This window comes from Oculina patagonica, chromosome 7 (assembly GCF_052425735.1).
Source record: "Oculina patagonica isolate OP01 chromosome 7, crgOcupat, whole genome shotgun sequence".
Lineage (NCBI taxonomy): Eukaryota > Metazoa > Cnidaria > Anthozoa > Scleractinia > Oculinidae > Oculina > Oculina patagonica.
This window is the reverse complement of record NC_135764.1, coordinates 19707793-19728810: the sequence shown is the minus strand read 5'-3', so window position 1 is coordinate 19728810 and position 21018 is coordinate 19707793. Positions and strand designations below refer to the sequence as shown.

The 21018-nt window shown below is 35.8% G+C and overlaps 2 protein-coding genes across 2 annotated transcripts in view; one reads left to right on the top strand and one right to left on the bottom strand.

Annotated features, from left to right (window-relative positions):
* The window catches only part of LOC144659268 (uncharacterized), a 21305-nt gene extending 20989 nt beyond the window's left edge, over positions 1-316 (top strand). Inside the window, exon 22 of the mRNA XM_078519688.1 lies at positions 1-316. This exon is cut by the window's left edge and continues 2178 nt beyond it. The gene's annotated coding sequence lies outside the window, so the exon portion shown is untranslated.
* Positions 1-21018, bottom strand: part of LOC144661089 (uncharacterized) — a 21607-nt gene extending 589 nt beyond the window's left edge. Inside the window, exons 1-16 of the mRNA XM_078521797.1 lie at positions 20298-21018; positions 13535-14092; positions 11545-11601; positions 11248-11276; positions 10115-10278; positions 9399-9483; positions 9080-9174; positions 8355-8660; positions 7769-8012; positions 7157-7261; positions 6747-6804; positions 6350-6515; positions 5254-5368; positions 4624-4790; positions 4318-4450; positions 1-3844 (exon numbers count right to left, since the gene is read on the bottom strand). The exon at positions 1-3844 is cut by the window's left edge and continues 589 nt beyond it. Coding sequence (XP_078377923.1) covers positions 3608-3844; positions 4318-4450; positions 4624-4790; positions 5254-5368; positions 6350-6515; positions 6747-6804; positions 7157-7261; positions 7769-8012; positions 8355-8660; positions 9080-9174; positions 9399-9483; positions 10115-10278; positions 11248-11276; positions 11545-11601; positions 13535-14092; positions 20298-20745 — 2967 coding nt within the window. The 5' untranslated portion in view covers positions 20746-21018 and the 3' untranslated portion in view covers positions 1-3607. The remainder of the gene's footprint in view (positions 3845-4317; positions 4451-4623; positions 4791-5253; positions 5369-6349; positions 6516-6746; positions 6805-7156; positions 7262-7768; positions 8013-8354; positions 8661-9079; positions 9175-9398; positions 9484-10114; positions 10279-11247; positions 11277-11544; positions 11602-13534; positions 14093-20297) is intronic.

The window sequence follows — 21018 nt, the reverse complement described above, 5'->3', positions numbered from 1 at the left end:
AATAAAATAGTTTAATGCCACTTGCCCAGCAAATCACAATAATTTATCAATGTTTAAAATCCAGCATTACAATATATATTAAGTTGCCTTAGTTTATTTTTAAAATGAAGCCTCATAACTATTTCTACCAAACAATAATATTTTATTAATATATTTTTAAAACTGTGGGACAGTTTCGTTTTTATAACTAAGAATTTGCAAGTTGCGCCCAGAAACAATGCAATCTTGTTATGGCTAATGATTATAATGTAAAGCATACTGATAGCAAATTACACAAATGTTCCAATAAAATGAATTGCCAAAGGGCTTGAATATATACTGAGTCTACAGCTGTTTATTTCACTCAAATTCTTATTTCATACATAATATAAAATATCACGGTTTACCCGATGATTGTAAAGAAAAGGCTCCAAGTTACTATAGCTAGAGCCTTTCCTTGCCAAGTAGATACGAACTTGTAGGTATTTACATACACTCGACTCCACCTCCCATTGGGTGGTGGAATCTTTTTGATCTGTGAGGGAACAGAGCAGTGTTTTTGTCCCTGGCAGCATAAGGTTTGATATAAATCTACTGCTAGTGGTACAGTTAATACATAATTTTTGAGTCAATAAGTATTTTAATAAATATTATATTTAATATACAGGTTTGTTTCAGCAAATGCAATTTCAAGTGTTTTAAAATAAGTATAAAGATCATGCAATAATTTTCATATTAAAAATAATTATTTTCTGTTCAGTTGATCAGCTTTGATATACATTGTACGTTTGCACATTTCAGATATAAATACACTCGTGATCATCTATTATATATATCAAGATACACTTTATCAAGCAGGTCTGTTTTGGTTGTGATATATGGAGGACATAATTTATACACAAGCGGCTATCAGACCCGATACCAATGAATAAAATCAAGTTAACCTCAAAAAATGACTAGATCCAAGCCATTTTACAAACCACAAAACAAGAGATGTTCAAAATTAGCATAATCTGCAATCATTGAAGCCACTTGCAATTGATGCAAATTTAAACATACCGGTATATAAACTGTTTAATTTCAAGCCTGATCTGCATCATATTCTCCTTTCATTGTCATACATGATGTAGAATTATCAGTTGGGAGAAATTCACTGTCAAGCTTGAAACTAAAAAGTTTCAACCAAAGTGCAAAAGTGTATCAATAGAAGAACCTCCCATTCACAGGTCTGCTTTTGGATGGCACATAAAATCATGTGACCAGATATTTCAGTATAAAATAAGATTTTAATAGATCAACTTATTAAACAGATAGCATTAAAAATAGAAGTTTCTCTTTGTCAACAGGCAAGTTTCTGTAAAATTAAATTTCTGAAGTCTTATTACCATGCCAGTCCAATGTAAATAGTCATACTTGATTGATTCAATAAATGTATGGATGAGAGGAGGATGTTTTATCCATTGGAGAATATAAATGCCAGTTATTTAACATTTACTGTATATATTATTAGGTTGCATTAAAAATAATTGGCAATCAAAATTTTTAACTACTCAAAATAGATTAAACCACAGTAGCCAAAACAAAACTAAAAGATTGAAACTTTCCTTCACATAATTATTATAATTGGGTTCCAGCCCTAGGAGGTTCTTGCGGTTTTCAGTGATAAACGAACTCTGAAATTCAATCCTCAACCAATGGTTTACGCGTTTTTTCTGCCAGACCTCTTGCCAAACAGAAGTTCACTTCAACTGGTTATATTTTTCAGTTGCGACTGGTATATTTCGATTCATTTTGTTTGTTTCTGTTTTTCAACTGTTCATTGGCTGTCACCATAATTATGATTGACAGCAGTGAAAAATGCAATCGATATTTGGATTTTGAATTTCATAGTTCGCATATCACTAACAACCCGCAATAGTATTCTTATTTAAAAGATAAAGTTCCCCTCTTAAGAGGTAAATCAGTGCACATCTGTGATTCAATGCATAACCAGCTCTTTGGTTGACCTGTTAATTAGTTCCACCAAGAAATAGTAGAGTCTTCCATTATTAACTTCCAGAGTCAAACTTTGCATAATTTGATGTGCTTAGAAGTCTTTCTGACATTTGACTATTCAATACAATTACTTTCATAAATAAAATTTGGAAACATACAGATTTTGAATTTGAGGACTTGATTGGCCATGCATGAAATCATAGCTGTAATTAAAGGTTGTTAATTAAAATAATTAGTAAGAGATGTGCTTGTAGTCGAAGAAACTATGCAAGAGACAACCGAGACTTGAAAAGAAAAATTCCGCACCGATGACGAATGAGTACTAATAGCAATTCAGGAAGCCTCTTTAGTTGTTACTGGGTTACAATTTTGCACATATCAGTATCAAGCTATGATTTATGCCATAATTATGTTTCTCTGTGAGGCTACACGACATTAGTACAGAATCTGTTCGCTCGGATCTCAGCCATCTTTTTCATAAAACAAACTTACACAGCATGTAAGTAGGTAGTGAATTTTGTGCTTCTTGTTTTGCAAGATTATGGTCCAAAAAAAATTAAAATTTTACCTATAAATTAACAAATCAAAATGTTTGATTACAATAGTTATAAAAATTCACTGAATATATGAACCTGCATATCTCTCTATATATATTACATCAACATATAAATTTTTCTAACCTTACAGATTTACAATCGACAAGTTGCTGCACAAAGAAAATCTGCTGTGATCAAAAATAAGAAAACTCACCAAATGAATAAAATGTCTTCACTTAATACTAATTTAACGAGATAAGAAACTTAGGAAAAACCATTATAGTACCAATCTTACAACCAACGTTTATACCAAAGCTCGCTGACTTTGATTAAACAAAAAAAACACCAGGATTGTTATATATATATATATATTTTTCAATGAGAAAACTCACCATCTCAAAAAGATAAATGTTACACCACTCTTTTATCTGAGAAGTGAGTGACAGACTGGGTATGATTCATTATAGTAATAAATAGCATTATTCTAAAGTAATTTAAGGGATTTCCTTTTGTAACTGGAAAATAATATCTGCATATATAAATTATAGATTTCTTATCTTTATGTGTTTGAAGAGAGGGAAATACATTTCCTTTGTCCTTAAAGACATCTATTATCACGACAGTTGATTTAATGCTTCAAGAAAATTCAGTGTATGTATGTTTGTAATATTTAAATATTAGCAGGCGGATAATTTAATATAATATACAATTTACAAGATTAAATTTATTGCAACAACATAAAGAGCATCAAAGGCAAATAAATAATTTACCCAAATATCTCTTTCATTTGTTCAGACAGCCATATGATCCACAGGTTGCCCAAACAAATTAATCATTTTAAATTGCTACTAAACATGTCTAACCAAAACATGACTAGTGGGGCAGAATCTTAATAACCTGACTACATGCACCAAACAAATGCAATGAAAGTATTCAAAACTGTCTTCAGAAAAAGTAAAAATGTTTGACAAATATGTAGTATATTCTAAATACAGCAAAAGAAAATACTCAGAGAAACTAAAGGGACAACAATTTAATTTTCTATTTTTCAACTTTAAACTGATGAAGTTGTTTTGAATACTTCCAATCTATTGGCCCTAGAGTAACACTTTACCATACTGTTTCATAATGAAATATTCAAATGAATATGTCATCCGCAATCGAGACCACTGGACCGGCTCTGATGTCATCCATGACATAGACAAGGGCGTGGTAGCCACGCTTGTGGTGACGACAGAGCTGTGTCTTCCATTCTGCCCTTTGTACATTTCTTGGGATAAAACCATAGCTGTGACTGGAGATATCTCTTCCAATTCTGCTGGATCTGTTTTAATCTGAAAAAAAAATCATCAGTTACTAACTTTGTAATAAAACAACGTGCTGAGGCCATTGAACCACAACATTCATTCTAGAAACTCTACAATCCTGGAGAGGAAAAGAAAAAGAGTTACATAAAACAGCTTTTCTTAGAATCGTGGCACTCGACAGTGGCTCCAAATGCCATCAGTAAACAAAAAGCCTTTTCATATGCTTACATACACTCCTTTGCTTTAGATTTGAACTTATCATTTGGCTTACATTTAAAAAACGTCGGCAAATGGTAGGAACTAGCTGTGTTTAACAAACCTTTTCACTCTGTAGACTGCAAAAATTCAGTGAGAATTTTGTACCATAGATCAGATACACAAACCACTTAAATAATTAACTGTACTGATTGCAACAGTTCCAGCGTGTTTAGTTACTAACTTGTTCACTCATTTAATCAATCAATCAATCAACGTGAGTATGGTTAAGATTCACTCATTACCTCTCGTCTACATTCTTTCTTGATGGTCTCAACTTCTTCTCTACAAATTTTGCACACATAAATAATGCTGCTGTCTTCCTCAAGTTTCCGGTAGATCTCATCAGTGATATTGTCACAAGCATTATGAATCCATCTGAAATGACAATGCAGTGACAAAAGTGTATTTTAATAAACTACTTAAATTGACATGACATTTAAGAAATTCTGAACACTCAAAAACAGTTTTGCTGTTAAATTGCTAATTATGCTTTAAGGGTCTGGGTTAAGACCCTCGGCAAGCTCTTTCTAACTTAAACTTGTACATACCTGCTACACGAGTCACACTGGATCACCTTCTGGTTGCCTTGTTCTTCATTGCAAAGAGGACATCGCTTTGTTTTGTGCTTGTTTTGGTAACACTTGTCGCATAAAGTGTAATCAATGCGCCAGTGTGACGTCTTCTTTGTCCCACATTGCCTGCACTGTCGACATTTCTATTTAGAATGAAAAAAGGAGAAATTATTACAGTTGAAATAGCTCTTGTATCATCATTCAAACAACGATTCAATTCAAACTTGAATGTTGATTTCATTTTGGACAGTGTCTCCTTTTGTTAATTCACAATCTGTAACACACTTGTGACAACAGAAAATTACATCTTTCTCATGATACGTCTTGTAGGAAAACTAAAATGCAAGCTTTAGGATACTCTGTTCACCAAGTACAGAAACAAGGCCAATCATTCATCATAATTGTGATCTATTATTAGGAGGCATATGCATGTGCAGAGTCACAAATCTGAAAATAGGAAAATTAATCAATTCCACTGACCCTTTGGATCCTACAATTTAGGTATCATTTTTCCATAATGGTTTTCATATATTTTCTATGAAAATACTTCTCATAATTTCATCAAGAAGGCAAGGAGAAATCTGATTTTGATTATGAGTTAGATACCTCACACTTCCATCCTAATTTTTCTGTAGAGTTTGCCACAGGTATTGTACATAGAGGATGGTAGCCCTTGTCACAGCTGCGGCATATCAACAGCTTGTCTTTGGTTGAACCATGCCTATGAAATGTGTTAATTGAATTAAAAATAATTCTAAAAAAGATAAATGCTATGCAGTTTTAAAGAAGCAACTTACAACTAACTCAGATAATTGTAAAACTTGTGGTGAAAATAATTATTACTGGTAGGAGATCACAGGAAGCCCCACCCAAGTTCTTAGTTATGCCATGCAACCCTCCAAGTTAAGACCATTTTAGTCGCCATGGCGCTAAGACTGGAGACAATGAACCAAGGTCGCCAGCCTGACGACTTAATAATAGGAAAGATTGAAAGCTCAGCTTAATTTGGTGACTAACATTTTTCACTGGCGACCAAACTTAAGTAGTTGGTGGCCAAATGGCCACTAAGGAAAAAAATAAACTTGGAGGGTTGCCATGCTAACAGGACTAACATCCTTATGCCACATCACAGGATCACCAAGGCTACTAGTAATTTGCTACAAGTCATCCGTGCATGCTCTGGGTTGTATAAATACAAAACCCATCTAATCTTCTATTAAAGGAATTGTGTCACAGATTTTGGCCAAATTAAGGCATAAAAAAATGGTCACCAAATTGAATTCAATTTAAATTTAAAAACCACTTATAACAATAAGAAACATTTGAATGACACAGCAAATGCAAAAGAAGGTACAGATGGACAACAAATTGAAGAAGATTAATAAAAACAGATTGTGATATGAGTTTATGACAAGCTCTTTGACTAAACAGTTTTCAAAGTAAATCTTGTTTGTTTGTCATGCCTGGGTGACACATTTGGCAGTGATGAAGCTATGGTTTTGTCATTTAGATCCACAGAAATAATTTATTCACTAAAAAAAATTATTAAGTTTCGTAGCAAGTACAGCTGTATTGGCAAACCTTAATCAAATAGACACTTAATTAACTCGGTTGTAACAACAGGGCCTTTATGGGCATTCAACACAAGATTCTTTAAAGACCCTTTTGCAGGTGCTCTGGTTCGTAAAGTGCTAACACTCACCTGCAGGCCTGGCAAGACTTGCACTGCGCACATTCCCACCCCACCCTCGCTGACTCAGTAGCGCGAACAGGCGGCGAACAGCAATAACTGTGATAATGGCAGTTACATCTTGTGCAAAGCAACAGTTGTGATAATTCACCACTTTGATGACATCTGTCACAGAATGCTGGAAAACAAACAACACATATAATGCTTTTGTTAACTAAAGATATAGTCACATCATTATCTAGCAAACCAATTATAGAGATATAAATCTTTGGAGTTTTTTAGCAACTTACTGCACCTTCAAAGTTGTTATAAAACTGCAAAGATCTTGGTGTATTTAATCTTTCACCCTAACACTAATGATACAATCATTTACAATGGGACTACTCATAAATTTATATGATTAGCTCACCTATTCTTCTAATAAGATCGTCATGATTCACACAATAAAGTTTCATTGTTTTCATATCCTGCAAAAAAAAAAACCACCATGTATGAGAGATCTATTCACACTGATATTCAGTGAAACCCTGATACAAAAAAGTGTCATGGGACTGTAAAAATGTGTTTATTATCATCTCTAAAATGGAAACCCGGTTCTAAATCGGGAATCCAAAATCACAACCCCCATGGGCAGCACATACCTGTATAGGTGTTATGCGGGGGGGGGAGGGGGTACCCCTCCCCCACCCCCCCAGCATACTACTGCCATATCTAACCCACGCTCCTCTGTCAGTGAAGTCTGGTTCATTGTGTATTTTTTTATGTTTAAATATTGTCTGTCAGGTCAAACGTACTTCCCACATCTCAGTTGATACTAACCTGATACGTCCTAGCAGCCATTGCACAAGGGTAGTGGTATATTCTTCCACACTCAGACATCTCACATACAACACTAGCACCAAAACGACCACAAAAACTACACTTCTGCAAAACAATGAAAGAAATGGTTTTCTTGTTCATGTTTTTCTCTTCAACCTTAACTAGTTGTACCTATCGGCAAGTGCCAACGAGCGAAATACTCATGTTTGTTCATAAGAACAGATATTGAATCGTTTTTGATAGAACTATTGTATTTTAGGTAATATGATAATAGAATCACCAAGATTTTCCTTTTTTCATATGAGCATAGTCTCTGATATCCCCTGGCTGTAAGTTACTGTTGATTGGTTGTAAAAGTGCTGTTGCATTCTTGTGTGGCAGACGAAAGGCATTCAGTGTATGAGAACTATTAACGTTTTACATATGACAGTAGAAAATGGCAAAAATTAATTATATGTGAGCAAAGATCTTTCTATCAACATTATTTCACCAAGTACAAAATAAAAACATTTTCAAGCAGACAGGTGATGCAAATGGGGATATTGGGGATTTTGTTTGTACCACCATGCTCTCAGAATAAATTGAGATAAACAACCATAACAAAAAACACACCTTTGACAGAATCTGATTTGTTAAGTCTAAAGTAAATTCCACTGATGACTTGGCTGCTATGGAGGCCAGCGTCCATGCTGCACACCTCTCGTGTACCCAAATGTGACCAGACATGTCGCATAGATCAACCAAATCTGGCTCCTCTTTAAACCCTACACTGGAAAGATCTTCTTGAGGCGCTGGTGAATGCCTGTTGTTAGCGGAATTATTTATCATGCTGGATTTTCCATCAGGGCTTCTTGTCCTAATTTTTTTGGAAAAAAAAAGAGAATCCATTTAATTTTTCTATACTACTTCAGTTGTATTTTCATAAACCACATGTGATGCTCAGTTTATTACAGGCGATCTTGCTTATGGATATTAATGGCTATTAATGATAACCGCTGTTGGTGTAAAAGGAATTCATTTTTTCCCTTAATTTACCAACTGCTGCATTACATTCCTCACACTTACACTCAGATGGACACTGATAAATTCTAATCATGCTACAGACTTTACCAAAAAAGGGAAAGGCTTTTATTATTTTTATATTTCGTTAATAAAAAAGCAGCAGCTCAAACGTTTCAGTAAATATCATGAACAGTACCTGACAGGCACTTCTCTGTGGATCTGATGGCCATGATGCACTGTAGAATTAGCAGCCTCAGCTCTGTACGTCCAGGGGTATGGTCTGTGATCTTGATACTCGCCATCACTGGGGCTACTCCTTCCATGGGAAGGATGTTGACCACCAACACTGGGGTAGTGAGGGTTGCGATAGGCTGATGCGAAGTTCTGCTGTTGCTGTGGACTTGTTGCATGTCTTGGAAAGCCAGATATTCTTCCAAAGCATATTAGGTTTCCCTGGCCCAATACACTGTTATTCACACAGTTACACAGTGCACAGCGCACTCTGAGATGATAAAAAGAATGCAGAATGTTAATGCGCGAATGTATACTTTAGATTGCCTGTTGTTGTTTTTATTGTAGGTCTTTCTCTCCTGTCATCTCAAAATACAACTGAAATCTCATAACGCAGGTGTTATTCTTATGTATAACCCAGGGCTGGAAAAATCAACTCCGGTCATTCAGGACAAGTTGATTTCCCTTTGGGCGAAGTAACTTTTAACTTTTATGCTCCCTTGCCGACTGGGCAAGGACTGAGGCAAGCCATCTGCCAGCTCACATATAATTTTAAACAAAACAAAAAAGACTTAACCAAGCACTTGACTGCCCCTTGCAAGTGAAGTTTTAGAGCAAGCTGGAGATTCAAGGGGTTTTTTAAAGCCCTAGTACATGTAATACAACAAAAAAAAAAAATACTAAACTTACCTCCCTGAAACATTGTTTGGTTTACTTTCAGAATTATTAAACCTCTCATCTGCTGTTACTGGACTTCTTTTCTCAGAATTTTCATTTGGAGAAAGCTGAAACCATGAAAGAGATAACGATATTTCAACAAACGACAACTATTTTGAGCAAAAACCACAAAACAGACCCCCCTCTCTACTACTACTACACTACAGACACAAAAAAAAAAAAAAAAAAAAAAAAAACACACACACTACTACTACTACGTCTGACTGACTGACTATTTCATCAGATTTTCCAATAAACTGTTTTAAAAAAGGCTTCAGACTTTGCTATTTACCTTAACTCTTTTGGGCGAATCTGCTTCAATGTCGATATCTCCATCACTATCACTAGAACTAACCGATGAGCAAGTCGACACAGTCCTGTCAAGAATGAAAAAAAAAAAAAAAAAAACCATTTAGTTACATGAAGCTTGAATTATTTCATGTAATTCTTCTGATAATTTGTGGCACGGCTTGAGAATTTGGTTGTAGTACCTCAATTGAAAATCACTAGCAGAATATCTTCTTTGCCCTTGTGTTAAAAGGAACTGTCGATCTGGAGTCTGATGCACTAACTACTCAGCTCACACCCCCCCCCCCCCCCCATCATTAAGGGAAAACGAAAAGAAAACTCACTACCTAGCACATAAAAAAGCATATTTTTGTTTACAAAGCCATGATGGAAGCACTTGATCAAGTCAGTTGCGAAAACTTGATTTAGTCCTTCTGTTAACCTGGATGATTAGAAAAAAAAAAATCCAATTTCTCCACACTCCAATTTCTCCAAAGTCTCATGTTTTGCATCAAGTTATGAATGAAACACATCCACGTTTAACAAAATAATTATTTTTAAATTTGGTTTTTAATTATTTTTTTTAACCAGTTTGATTTTTATTTTTCACTGTCTCGTATTATCACAATCTGAAACAAAGGCAAATAAAAAACTGGTTTGAAAAGTTTATACCAATGATGAAATGAAACCACAACATATTGATACAAAATCTGTAAATACCTGCTTCCATCATAATCAGCTTTTCGCTTTAATCTGGAGTTGAAAAAATTTGCATCTTGAATTTCTGGTCTCTTCCTTCCTTGGGAGGAGTTGGTATGTGGACAAAAGCAGTTATTTCTCTCACCCAAGCTGTGTTCATTTGATATGGAACCTCCATTTGTGTCCTGGAAAAAGATGGCTTATTTCAGGTTAAGCTGATTGTAACTTGCTTCTATACACTTATTAAACACTACTATTATGACAACACTTAAAACGTGCATGCATAAATTCAGGGACGGCAGAGCCGGGGGAGGGGGGGGGGCGGCTTTTAAGTCCTCCCACTTTAAGTCTCAAGTCAGTCCCCCCACTTGGAAAATTGCTCCGCCGTCCCTGAAATTACAGAATCTAAGGGATAAAGAAAAGCAACTAAGAATGAATTTACATAGCTTTCAGTGTTACGTGGATAGCGGCTTTCTATCGACATCCACCTTTTGACGTGCTTAACAAACAACATGGATCGAAATCCACCAATCACAGCCCACTAGCATGACCTTCATGAAACCAACACCTGTTTTCATTGGCTCATAAACGAGTGTACAGCGAAACGCGCGATCTCCACACACGTGACTACGTCGTGAGACAAACGAAAAATTCTTTTTTTTTTTTTTTTTTTTTTGGGGGGGGGGGGGGGAATTTGAATTTGTAATACAGAACTTGTCATTTGTTCAGCTGTGTGGCAAGAGTTGCCAGGTGATCATACAAATATCTGTAAAAAGCACAACTATTTAATCAAATCTGAAATCTGAAGCTGTTGCACCAATTCATTTCAAATTGGCATATACCTAGTAGATCTTTCTTGTTATAACACCTGGGATTTTTTTATTGGATGATTTTCTGAACACAAGATGGAAATGATGCCAGCAAAGGATTGCTGACCACACCCCGCTGCTAGAAACATCATGGAGAAGAATTGGCTCAATTCAAGAAATAGACATGTAAATTTACAAAATAACAATTTTCACAAACTAAATTTAGTTAGATCCACCACCTGGGATCATATATCACACAATGGCACAATATTTTAATTTTGGAACAATAATAACCGTATTTTCTAGACTAAAACATTTCAAAATGTAACCATTAATACTAGTTACCTCATCACTTCTATGGCTGTTATCAACTTCTGTTGAAACAAGAAAAACAAATAGTTTAAAAAAATAAGACACAGAACTATTTTGTTTTCATGCATGCATATTCATAAATAGATCGAAAAGCAAAATATCTTCTTCAGGCATGAGCCGAAATTACCTGATTAAGTGATAACACAAGACATTTTAAGTTTAATTTAGTCTTCAAACCCTAGGTTTGCATTAATTCTTGCCTATCCTCTATAATTACCAGCAATTTAACACATCAAAATTAATTTAGAAATTAAAAATTACAGCTCAAACCTGCACTACTGCTATGTGATTTATGTGCACTTCCATACAAAGAAGCTCTGAACCAATCTAGCAACGAAAGAAACAACCCATTAGCTAAAATCATTTTACATAATTTTGATAACATAAGTTTACAATGTACAAGATATTTGAAAAAAATTATTGAAGGGAGCTTATTCTACTCAGAAAAATAATTACAGTTGAACCCTGTTATTTCATACTGTCAGGGGAAACAAAAAAAAGTTTGAAAATATAGCAGGTGTTCAAAATAGCCGATAGTAAATGACTGAGGGACAAATAGAAGGGAAATGGGTTAAAGTTCAAGATAACATGGAATTCAAAATAACCGAGCTCCAACTAGTGGGGTCTAGCTGTATGTTCATGTCATTATTTGCCTTTTCTTTATTTCTAGGTGACGACGCCATTCATTGTCTTATGCAGGCAGGTGATGGACAGAGTATTAAATGCACGATTTACTCTATGAGTCAAACTAATGAGTACTGGGTTGCTTTCAGTTATCGCCTTTGGATGCTTTGCATTCCGATTTTTTAATTTGTCTTTGGCTGAACACGTTTATAGTTGAAATAAAATGGGACAAACTCTTACTTTTCATTAACACACACAAAAGAAAAACACTCTGGTAAATTCTCTTTATTGTTAATTATATGTTTTCAAGCTTCTTTATCAAAAATTTATGGCCACAAGTTAATAGTTTCAAACTGCAACTGTTTGAAGTTTGTACTGTGACAAATGAGAAAAATCGAGACAAGGGATTTAGAATTGTTTTACACTGAACCAAAATTAATGCAACTTGGGAATTAATGTTTGATTTAAAAAACTATTACATCTCAATAGCGTAACAGAAGACGGCAAATTTTTGTGCTAAGCCACATGGTGGCTTCAAACACCTGTAGTGTGCGCTTCGTTTAACAGAGAAAAGCAAAAGGAAGAATTCTTATGTTAAGAAAATGAAACATGGTCAAAACTTGAGATTGAGTTTGCACATGCATGGAAATTTTGCCCATACAGTATAGTTATGGTAAAAGTAAGAACATTTATTTCAAGTTATCAGGAAAACACAACAGTGTACTACGTGTAGTAATTAACACATGCTGAAATGTCACTTATTCACCTATTCACATAATGAAACAAAGCTATAAAAACAATGACACAATAGGAAACCTATTTACCGCTAATGATGCATTGTGTTATTTTGCTGTTTGTAACATGAAACCACATAAAACATGTGTCGCTTTTAACATATTGCGATATTGGTGATCTGGTCTAATATGTATTTTTATTGCAGCAGATAAGGAACAACAGCAATGAGATCATTGAAATGATTTCAACACTGAATTCTATCAAGTTAATGGAAGAAGATTGAAAAACCTTTTCAAGTGATAAAATTAAAGCCACATGGTGTTTCAAAGTTTTCAGCAAAAATTTGTCTAACCAGCTGTAAAGAAGGCAACCTCATGAAACCTGTTTTCATTTCAGCATTTAATTTCCTTTGCTTGAAAATATTTCAATTTACTATTTTTGGCTGAATCATGTTCATGTTTTGTCTGCATACATGTAAGGTTCCATTGTCCTTTAGATGAATGTACATGTATGAGGGGAAAAAGTATTTATTACAAGTTAAACTTGTTCATTCAAAACAGTTTCTGAGAATGTCATTTAATAAAATGCAATTTTCCGTGGTAAACAATTTGTAGCAATGAAGGTCGTCCAGAACACTCTGAATCTTCAGATTTTTTTCAATTGTGTGCGATGTTACTAATATTTTTTTCTGTAATATACTGTAGTCGTATATTTTTTTTAGCTTTCTGATAATTAACCGATACATGAAAATTTTTCATGTCCCAAATTTCTAAGGAAAATGTCCTGCTCTTCCAAGCAAGTGTTTATGGCAGTTTTCATACCCATTATAAACAAGTCCAGTATTCAAGTATTAAGTCTCAAGTAACAGGATAAAAGATAAAAATAGTAACTGCTCACATACCTGGCGGCTGAACTCTTTCATAGTGATATGGGTTAACACAAACTTTTTCACGCTTTGTATCATAACCATTCTGACAAAACTCTTTATGTCGCATCTCCATCTTATGTACATCGGGCCATCGCCAGAGTCGCGCATAAATAACATGCGGAAAGTCTTTCTTGTCCCCAACTTGCAACCTTCCATCCATAGTCCTTTGTACGGTGACACACTTTGATGGCTGCCGTCCCTTTGAAGTAATCGCTACAATCAATGAGTCCAGCTCGTAGAATTTCTTTTTTAGTTTCTTCACCAGGGATTCAATAGCTCTCCGACTAAAGCTCTCAGCATCAGTGCTCTGATGCCTGTAAACAGCATGCCAGAGTAAATTACGCACAATGATAGGACATGGATCAGCAGAACATGGAATGTTACTTGGTCCTGGTAGTGAGTTGCTGGGTCCTGCCTCCAGATATTTTGGTTGATCGTATGATGTTGCTGGTTGTGGCGGGCTTTCTTTTAACACAGACAATGCACATTTGTCGCAGTTTGGAGATGTTGATTTCACAGAAAGAGTTGCAGCTGTGATAAGGAAGAAAAAATCGTATTACATTCAAATCTAAATAAACCTTTAAATAATTGTTTTTGACATGCGACGATCACTCAGAGAACATCGATCCTCCCAAAATACTTTTAAATCCTATATGTAAGCTGTAATTTTATATCATTTTGATTGATGTTAACAGTGTAACAGAAATAAATCTTAATCACTTTACCTCACTTTAACTCACTTAATCACTTTTTACAATACCGCCGCTTGCATCTAAGCGTCAACACTCGCCACCGAAACATGATCTAATTGGATATAAACGTGGTATGATTCGTCATCAAACGTTGAAGTTTAGCAGACCGTAACGGCAACTTTGGCACTTAAAATGTTCACCATAAACATTGAGGACAGACAAAACTTTACACTAGAAGTGATTCAAGTGAACCTGCAAAGGCATATCGACACAGATCAGGATCAATTTTTGGTTAGAAGTCTCTATATCTAATCCTTCCACCATTTCAAAACCGGAATGTGTTGAACTATGGCGCAAAAGTTGCCGTTACAGTCTGCCAAATTTCACCGTTTGATGACGAATCATGTCACATTTAATACTCAATTAGATCATGTTTCGGCGGTGAGTGTTCACGCTTAGATGCAAGCAACGGTACAAACTTTCCTCAGATTAATAATGTCGCTTCATCTGTTTTCTGGGCATGTATTACTAATTTCTAACATTTAACAATAATAACAAAACTTAACGCAACATACATCAGTTACCAAGAATTGTCCAACTTCCTACAAAGTACTGCATTACCAAAGCTTATTGAGCTGTAACAATGTGTTCCATTGAGGGGCACTATTATACTCTGACATTTGGTGGTTTAAGCCAATTTTGAGTGTCGGTTTGCAGGTACATTCGCATTTATCTGGTGGTTATACGGTCAAGAGATTATGGCGGTTTTGGTCTTTAGGATAAAACAAAAGCAATTTGCAGTCTAGGAGGAACAAAACATGGCGGTTTGCAGAGTGCACGACCCCCTATAATAGACCCTTCGATCATTGACAGTTGAATAATAAAACAATTATCAGCTCAATCTTGCCGAGTATCGCCTGGTTTTGGCCGACGAGGCCCTCAGGCGACATTCAGTGCAATTTTGCATGATAATTGTTAAATAGTCTCCTATAATGCCGTTATTTAAGGCTGTCACGCAATACCCTCTTCCGTAAGAGACCTGATCTTGACGGCAGCCAAAAATGTCAGATTCTAACATAAATCAAAGATAATTTCATTCAACTACATGTTTTTTCCCAAACACCGACACTATTTCTCATTTTCTGATACAGCTTGCGAAGGTTTAAGAGATAGATATGGGGGCTTGAACCTGCATCGCCTGGCACATCTGTCTGACTCTTGTTTTTTGTCAGGTTAAAACACTGATACAGACAACATAAATATAGAACACGCAAACAGACAGATGTACCACATACGCAATTCACATTTATATTACAGTAACTGTGTCTGTGTTTAAAATAGCCTCGCAGTCTAAAACTAGACTTGTCAGCATGTTCACTCAGCTGGCGCAGACGTGATCAGCAACAAACTGTAACCGTATTTACAATGCAAATTTGTTACGCAAATATTATTATAATTAGCCTATTAACCTAATTGAAATGTCAATCAAATTTCCAGACATGCCGTCTGACCTTTATGTGTATGTGCTTAAAATAGCCGCGCAGTATAATAATATTATGCTAGCACGTTTCGCCAGCTGGTGAAGTTGCAATCAAGAACAAACTGAAACACTCCTTCAATTTAATTATTGGTAAATAATGTAAATAAAATTTAGTGTTACAAAAAAGCCTTATCGATTTGAAAAAAAGCGCAGATTTACCGTCTGACCTTCACGCAGTTAGGTGTACAGTGTCATTATTGGCTGAGGATTAAAATTATCAAAGAATGAGGCTGTCTTATTTTAGGCTCCAAAGATTCTGCATACAGTGTAAGTGATTCTTATGGCATAAGTTGGCTCTCAGGATTACAAAATCCCTTCAGGGCAAGAGAGATAATAATTAAACAAAAGCGGAGGTTTGCAATTCTGTCACTTTACAAAATCTTTCATTAGGCACATGTGTGTACAATAATAACCAAATGCTTTAAAAAATTAAAGCACACACTACAGTATATTATTTGTCACTGAGTATGCTCAATGTTTCGATCAACAGACAACCAAATTAGACGGCTGAAAGATCAAGGAATCTTTGCGAGTCTTGATCAGCCAGTGATGCATGATATTTCATTTACATTTCTTTGATGTAATACAGAAGTGTGCCTTCATGTTGCAAGTTCCATAACCAACATTCCAAATATATTAACATGTTAAAAACAAAATTGTAATGCCCAGCTCTTGATTAAGTACAGTCACGCCACGCAATGGTCTGTTGCATCTGCATTATTTGCCCGAAGTGAGTTGTATATTTCCAAACAAACATATTTAGAGCAGAAATAAATCTGTCTGCACTGTACTGTTTAAGATCGACTATGAAATGAGTGCTAAATATACTTCAGTGTCATGTTACTTGCAATATCAGTCACTATATGCAAGTAGATGACTGATAAGAAATCAAATGACCTACTTTCCTAAAATAAATTCATAAGCAAACAATGAACCTTAGCCAGGAAAGCTTATTTACAAGCGGTTTGTAAAATATATAAAGGTCATCTTTCACGTTGTACAAATTAATTAAGCAAACTACAAGTAAAGGGAATCACGCCTCACTGCAGAAAAACAGGACTAAGCCAACATAATGATTCGTATCTAAAACAACACATTTGAACTCAATATGCAAAGTCACACATTGATTTCATATACCTTTCAATCTGCTGTTGATACAGCTGTAATGTGTAGTTTTGATCAAATATGAGAGATCAGAGGAAAAGCTGGTCTTTCTAAAATGTTGAAGGATGCCTTGCAAGAAATACCATGGCAGTAATGAGAACAAATTAAAAATGACTACATTGGAAAATATTGTGATCCATGTACTTGAATTTGATGTCTCACATTCATCATCAATTCTTGTCACGCCAGTAGCCAGGCGCATAAGGCCGTGATGTCTCACATTACCCTAATGGTAATAGAAAACCATGGAGGAGAAACAGATAAAAGGAATAGGAGAGATTTATATCTATAATCAAAAATTACAAGGCAAGAAAATCACTTTACAGAAGCATGAAAGAAATTATTAATAGCCTAACAGAAAAATTGACACAAATTTTAAGGCAGATCTAGCCAAAAGAAAAGATCAGTAGTTAACATAAAAGGCGACTGGAATTTTTTAAAACAAAATATTTTTCTAGGCTTTATTATTGTAAAAAAAATTAATATATATTCTTTAATTTGCATCACAAGATCCTGAAAAAAAGTCAAAATTATGGCACAAAAAACACCACCTGCACATGATGATCAATAATACAAGCTACCCGAATAAGAAAAGGGAAATATGTCATTTTGGCCATTAGACACTTTTCACGATTGAACTTGAAGGAACAACATTTAGTTTATTCATAAAATATAACACTGTCGCGGATATGAGCTTTCTTATATTTGTTCACCTGAATATCAGCAACAACAGAAAGGACTCCATGTATATTTCATGTGGGTGATTTTGACAGAAATAGTTACAATTACAAGACTTGCTGAGTCATTTGTGCGCAAAATAAATTAAGAGACCGAGGTTATTACGTCTGATAAAAAAAGGAAGTTGGATTTGATTTTATGATTGTATAGACAACACAAAAGTACTAGATATAAAGGCTGCAGATATGTTAAGACAGCTAGGCCGTCACAAATCAACCATATGACAAAAAAAAATCCAATAATCCAAAAACCACCCATGCAAACAAAACACAAGCAATGTTTCAGCCTTTATGAAAGCTAAAACAAAGCAAGTGCAGGTCCCTTATCTAGAATCCATCAAAACAATATGTCCTGTCCTGCAATGTATTGTCGCCTGATCGGTAGGCGTCAAGATCACAGGTCACAAGAAAAAACCTTGAAGACTTCAAATCAGCCAAAATAACTAAAGACTGATGTCAAGAACTGATATTTTGCCACAAATTCTGTCTCAAATTCTTACTTGCAAGTCCACAGCCTATCCTAAAACAAACATGCCCCGGGAATTATGACATTTACCTACTTGTCAAAAAAAAGACCTGTAAGACAAAGTTCTTTTAATTTGTTTCATTTAATATTTTTATTTTTTCATATTCCTTCTCAGGAAAAGCTTGATAAAAATTGACCATTTCGTCATATGCCAAGTTTTTATTACAAACACAGTTTTATGAAAGGGAGGACAAATAAATTACATCTATTTAGGTTAAAGATAATTGGTTTTGCCACAGGCAATGTTGAGCCAAGGGTATCCAAACAACAGTTTGCCCTAACAAAATTGAACGATTTTTTTAGCTTTACAATACAAGGAATGTGATTCTTTATTGTGAAAGTCACGCCACATTTATCATCTAAGAGTCCCAGATGTATGACTATACAATGATCTAAAAAATAACAAGACAACGCCAAACAATAAATTGAACTTGTACTACAAGTAGGGCTATGGTGCTGGTTGCGATCCCCCAGGGTTTAAAATAGAAATGATCCAAACAAAAGAAGCCGACAGCTCGGAGCTTTTGAAGCAATTGTGAGCTATAAAGCACCCAAAATACTTCAAAACTCGCATTTCAAAAAATAAAATCGAATAAGCGTGTTTTCTGAAGGAAAAATGTTTTCGTGTCGCGCGAACGAACACCAAATTTTAATTACGTGACATAAAACCGACAAGCAATTTCAATCCTCCTACGTGGCTTTTGTGGTTTTGTTTGTCAAGAGATGGAAAATATTAATGGCGTCAAGGTTATGAATCGACATTTAACAAGAAATATGCTTAAGAAAATCATTTGAAAAACACTTTTAGAAAGAGCACAAGACCGAAATTCTTTTACGATCGAAAGAACAGATTTTCACGACAAAATTCATCACCCTCGAATTGTCAAACATACAATTACAAACAATAAGCGTTGTCAGAAATGGCATTTTAAATTTCAAAAGACATTCCGCGCACCGAATCTGTTCGGCGAAAAGCACGCATGGCGTGTCTTTCGCTCGTAAACATGGCGTGAACGTAATCTTCAACAAAACTGATCGCGAACTGTCGGTAATTTTCACGCTAACGTCTAGACAGTGAAGCAGACTGAAATAAAAATATATTCAAATGAGGCATTCATGAATACTAATTGGGTATTCTGTTTACAGCTCCAGTCAAGCACGTTCACTGTTCTAAGAGTGTTTTTTGCCTAAAAAATTGGTTCCAAATGGCGCGCGCGCCTCCTTCTGCCTCAGACGAAAATAAATTCACGTCCCAAAATAAATTAGAGCCGAAGCAGACGACATTTCAGACGTTTTCAGACAAGAAACGTTCCAGCCAGACAATGACCACTAACCAACAATAATACTTAAACAAAACCCAGACAAAATAATTCTGCTGCCCCACACGAAACGATCGCCAGTCATTTGGCGTGATTCTGGGCTCGAGCCGTCTGAAAAATAGTCTGGCTGGCGGTCGCAGCAAATTCGCGCGAAAATTCGGCCAAAAAACGAAGCGACATTCAACAAGAAATTAAAAATGCAAAATAGCCGCAGGCTCGTTATTCAAACAATGGCCAAGCTTAGAGGAAAACACTGGCGAGCCCACTCCCAAGGAAATTAGCATTTCGCTCTCTGACAGGTTTATCGATAATGAATTCGTGAGACGAATAGAACGCGCGATGTTTTAGCATGTACAATCGGACGCAAAGCTAGCGTGCTGTAAGCTTTTCCAAAGGTCAGGATAATAAATATCACGTCAATACGGTCGAATGATTCGATCAGATGTCGGAAGGAAACCTTGAGCGAATTACAAAAATATTACCCCCGATCGAGATGCTACTGTTAAAGTTCTGTTTTAGTTTCTCGTGTGGCACGAACATTAGAAAAAAATATCTCTGGTTATACGATTCGCTAGAATTAACTGAGATTAAGCTAAAGTACGCCGCACTCTGAACCATTGTCACATATCATAGCGTTGGTGTAAATTTTGCTATCACGTACATACACTGTACGTGCGTTTGACTTGGTCTCTTTTGCCCTACATGACATCACACGATTGACCCACCGCTAAAAAAGAGAAAAAAAAATTGAGCCTTACCGGCTGGGCTGCGAATTCTCTCATAATGGTACGGGTTGACACAAACACTCTCGTACTTGAGATCATATCCGTATCGACAAAAGTCCAAATGTTTCATCTCCATTTTTTGAATGTCGGGCCATCGCCACAGCCGAGCGTAGATCACATGCGGAAAGCCCTTGCGCTCACAAACTTGAAGTCTGCCATCTAAAGTTCTCTGAATCGTAACACATTTTGACGACTTGGATCCTTTAGTCGTGATAGCAGTGATCAGCGAGTCGAGCTCTTCCGATTTCTTTCGCAGTTTTTTCACCAGCGATTCGATGGCTCTCTTTGCGAATTTCTCAGTTTCGCCTCCTTGGCGATGGCAAGTTGTATGACACATAAGATTCAACACGATGCTTAAATTCGCATCGGCAGAGCTCGGTCCTCTCTTCGGGGAAGCCGATTGCACTAAGCTTTTCTCCATTCCCCTGTCCTTCGATAGTCCTCATTTCATCGTCGATAGTTCAAAATTCAAGAAGGTTACCTCCGCCAAAATCCCACGAACGTTCCTTCCCAAACAACACTGTATGCGCAGAACAAGTTCAGATTAGATCCACTATTGTCATGTCATAGCAAGCCTCTCGTCCAATCAAATCGCTCAGAAAACGATGGCAATTAATCCTTACACGCGTTCTTGTCAATCACTTTGATTGAAAGGCAATGGTAAACAATGTATTTCATGTGTTGGTACTTTTAG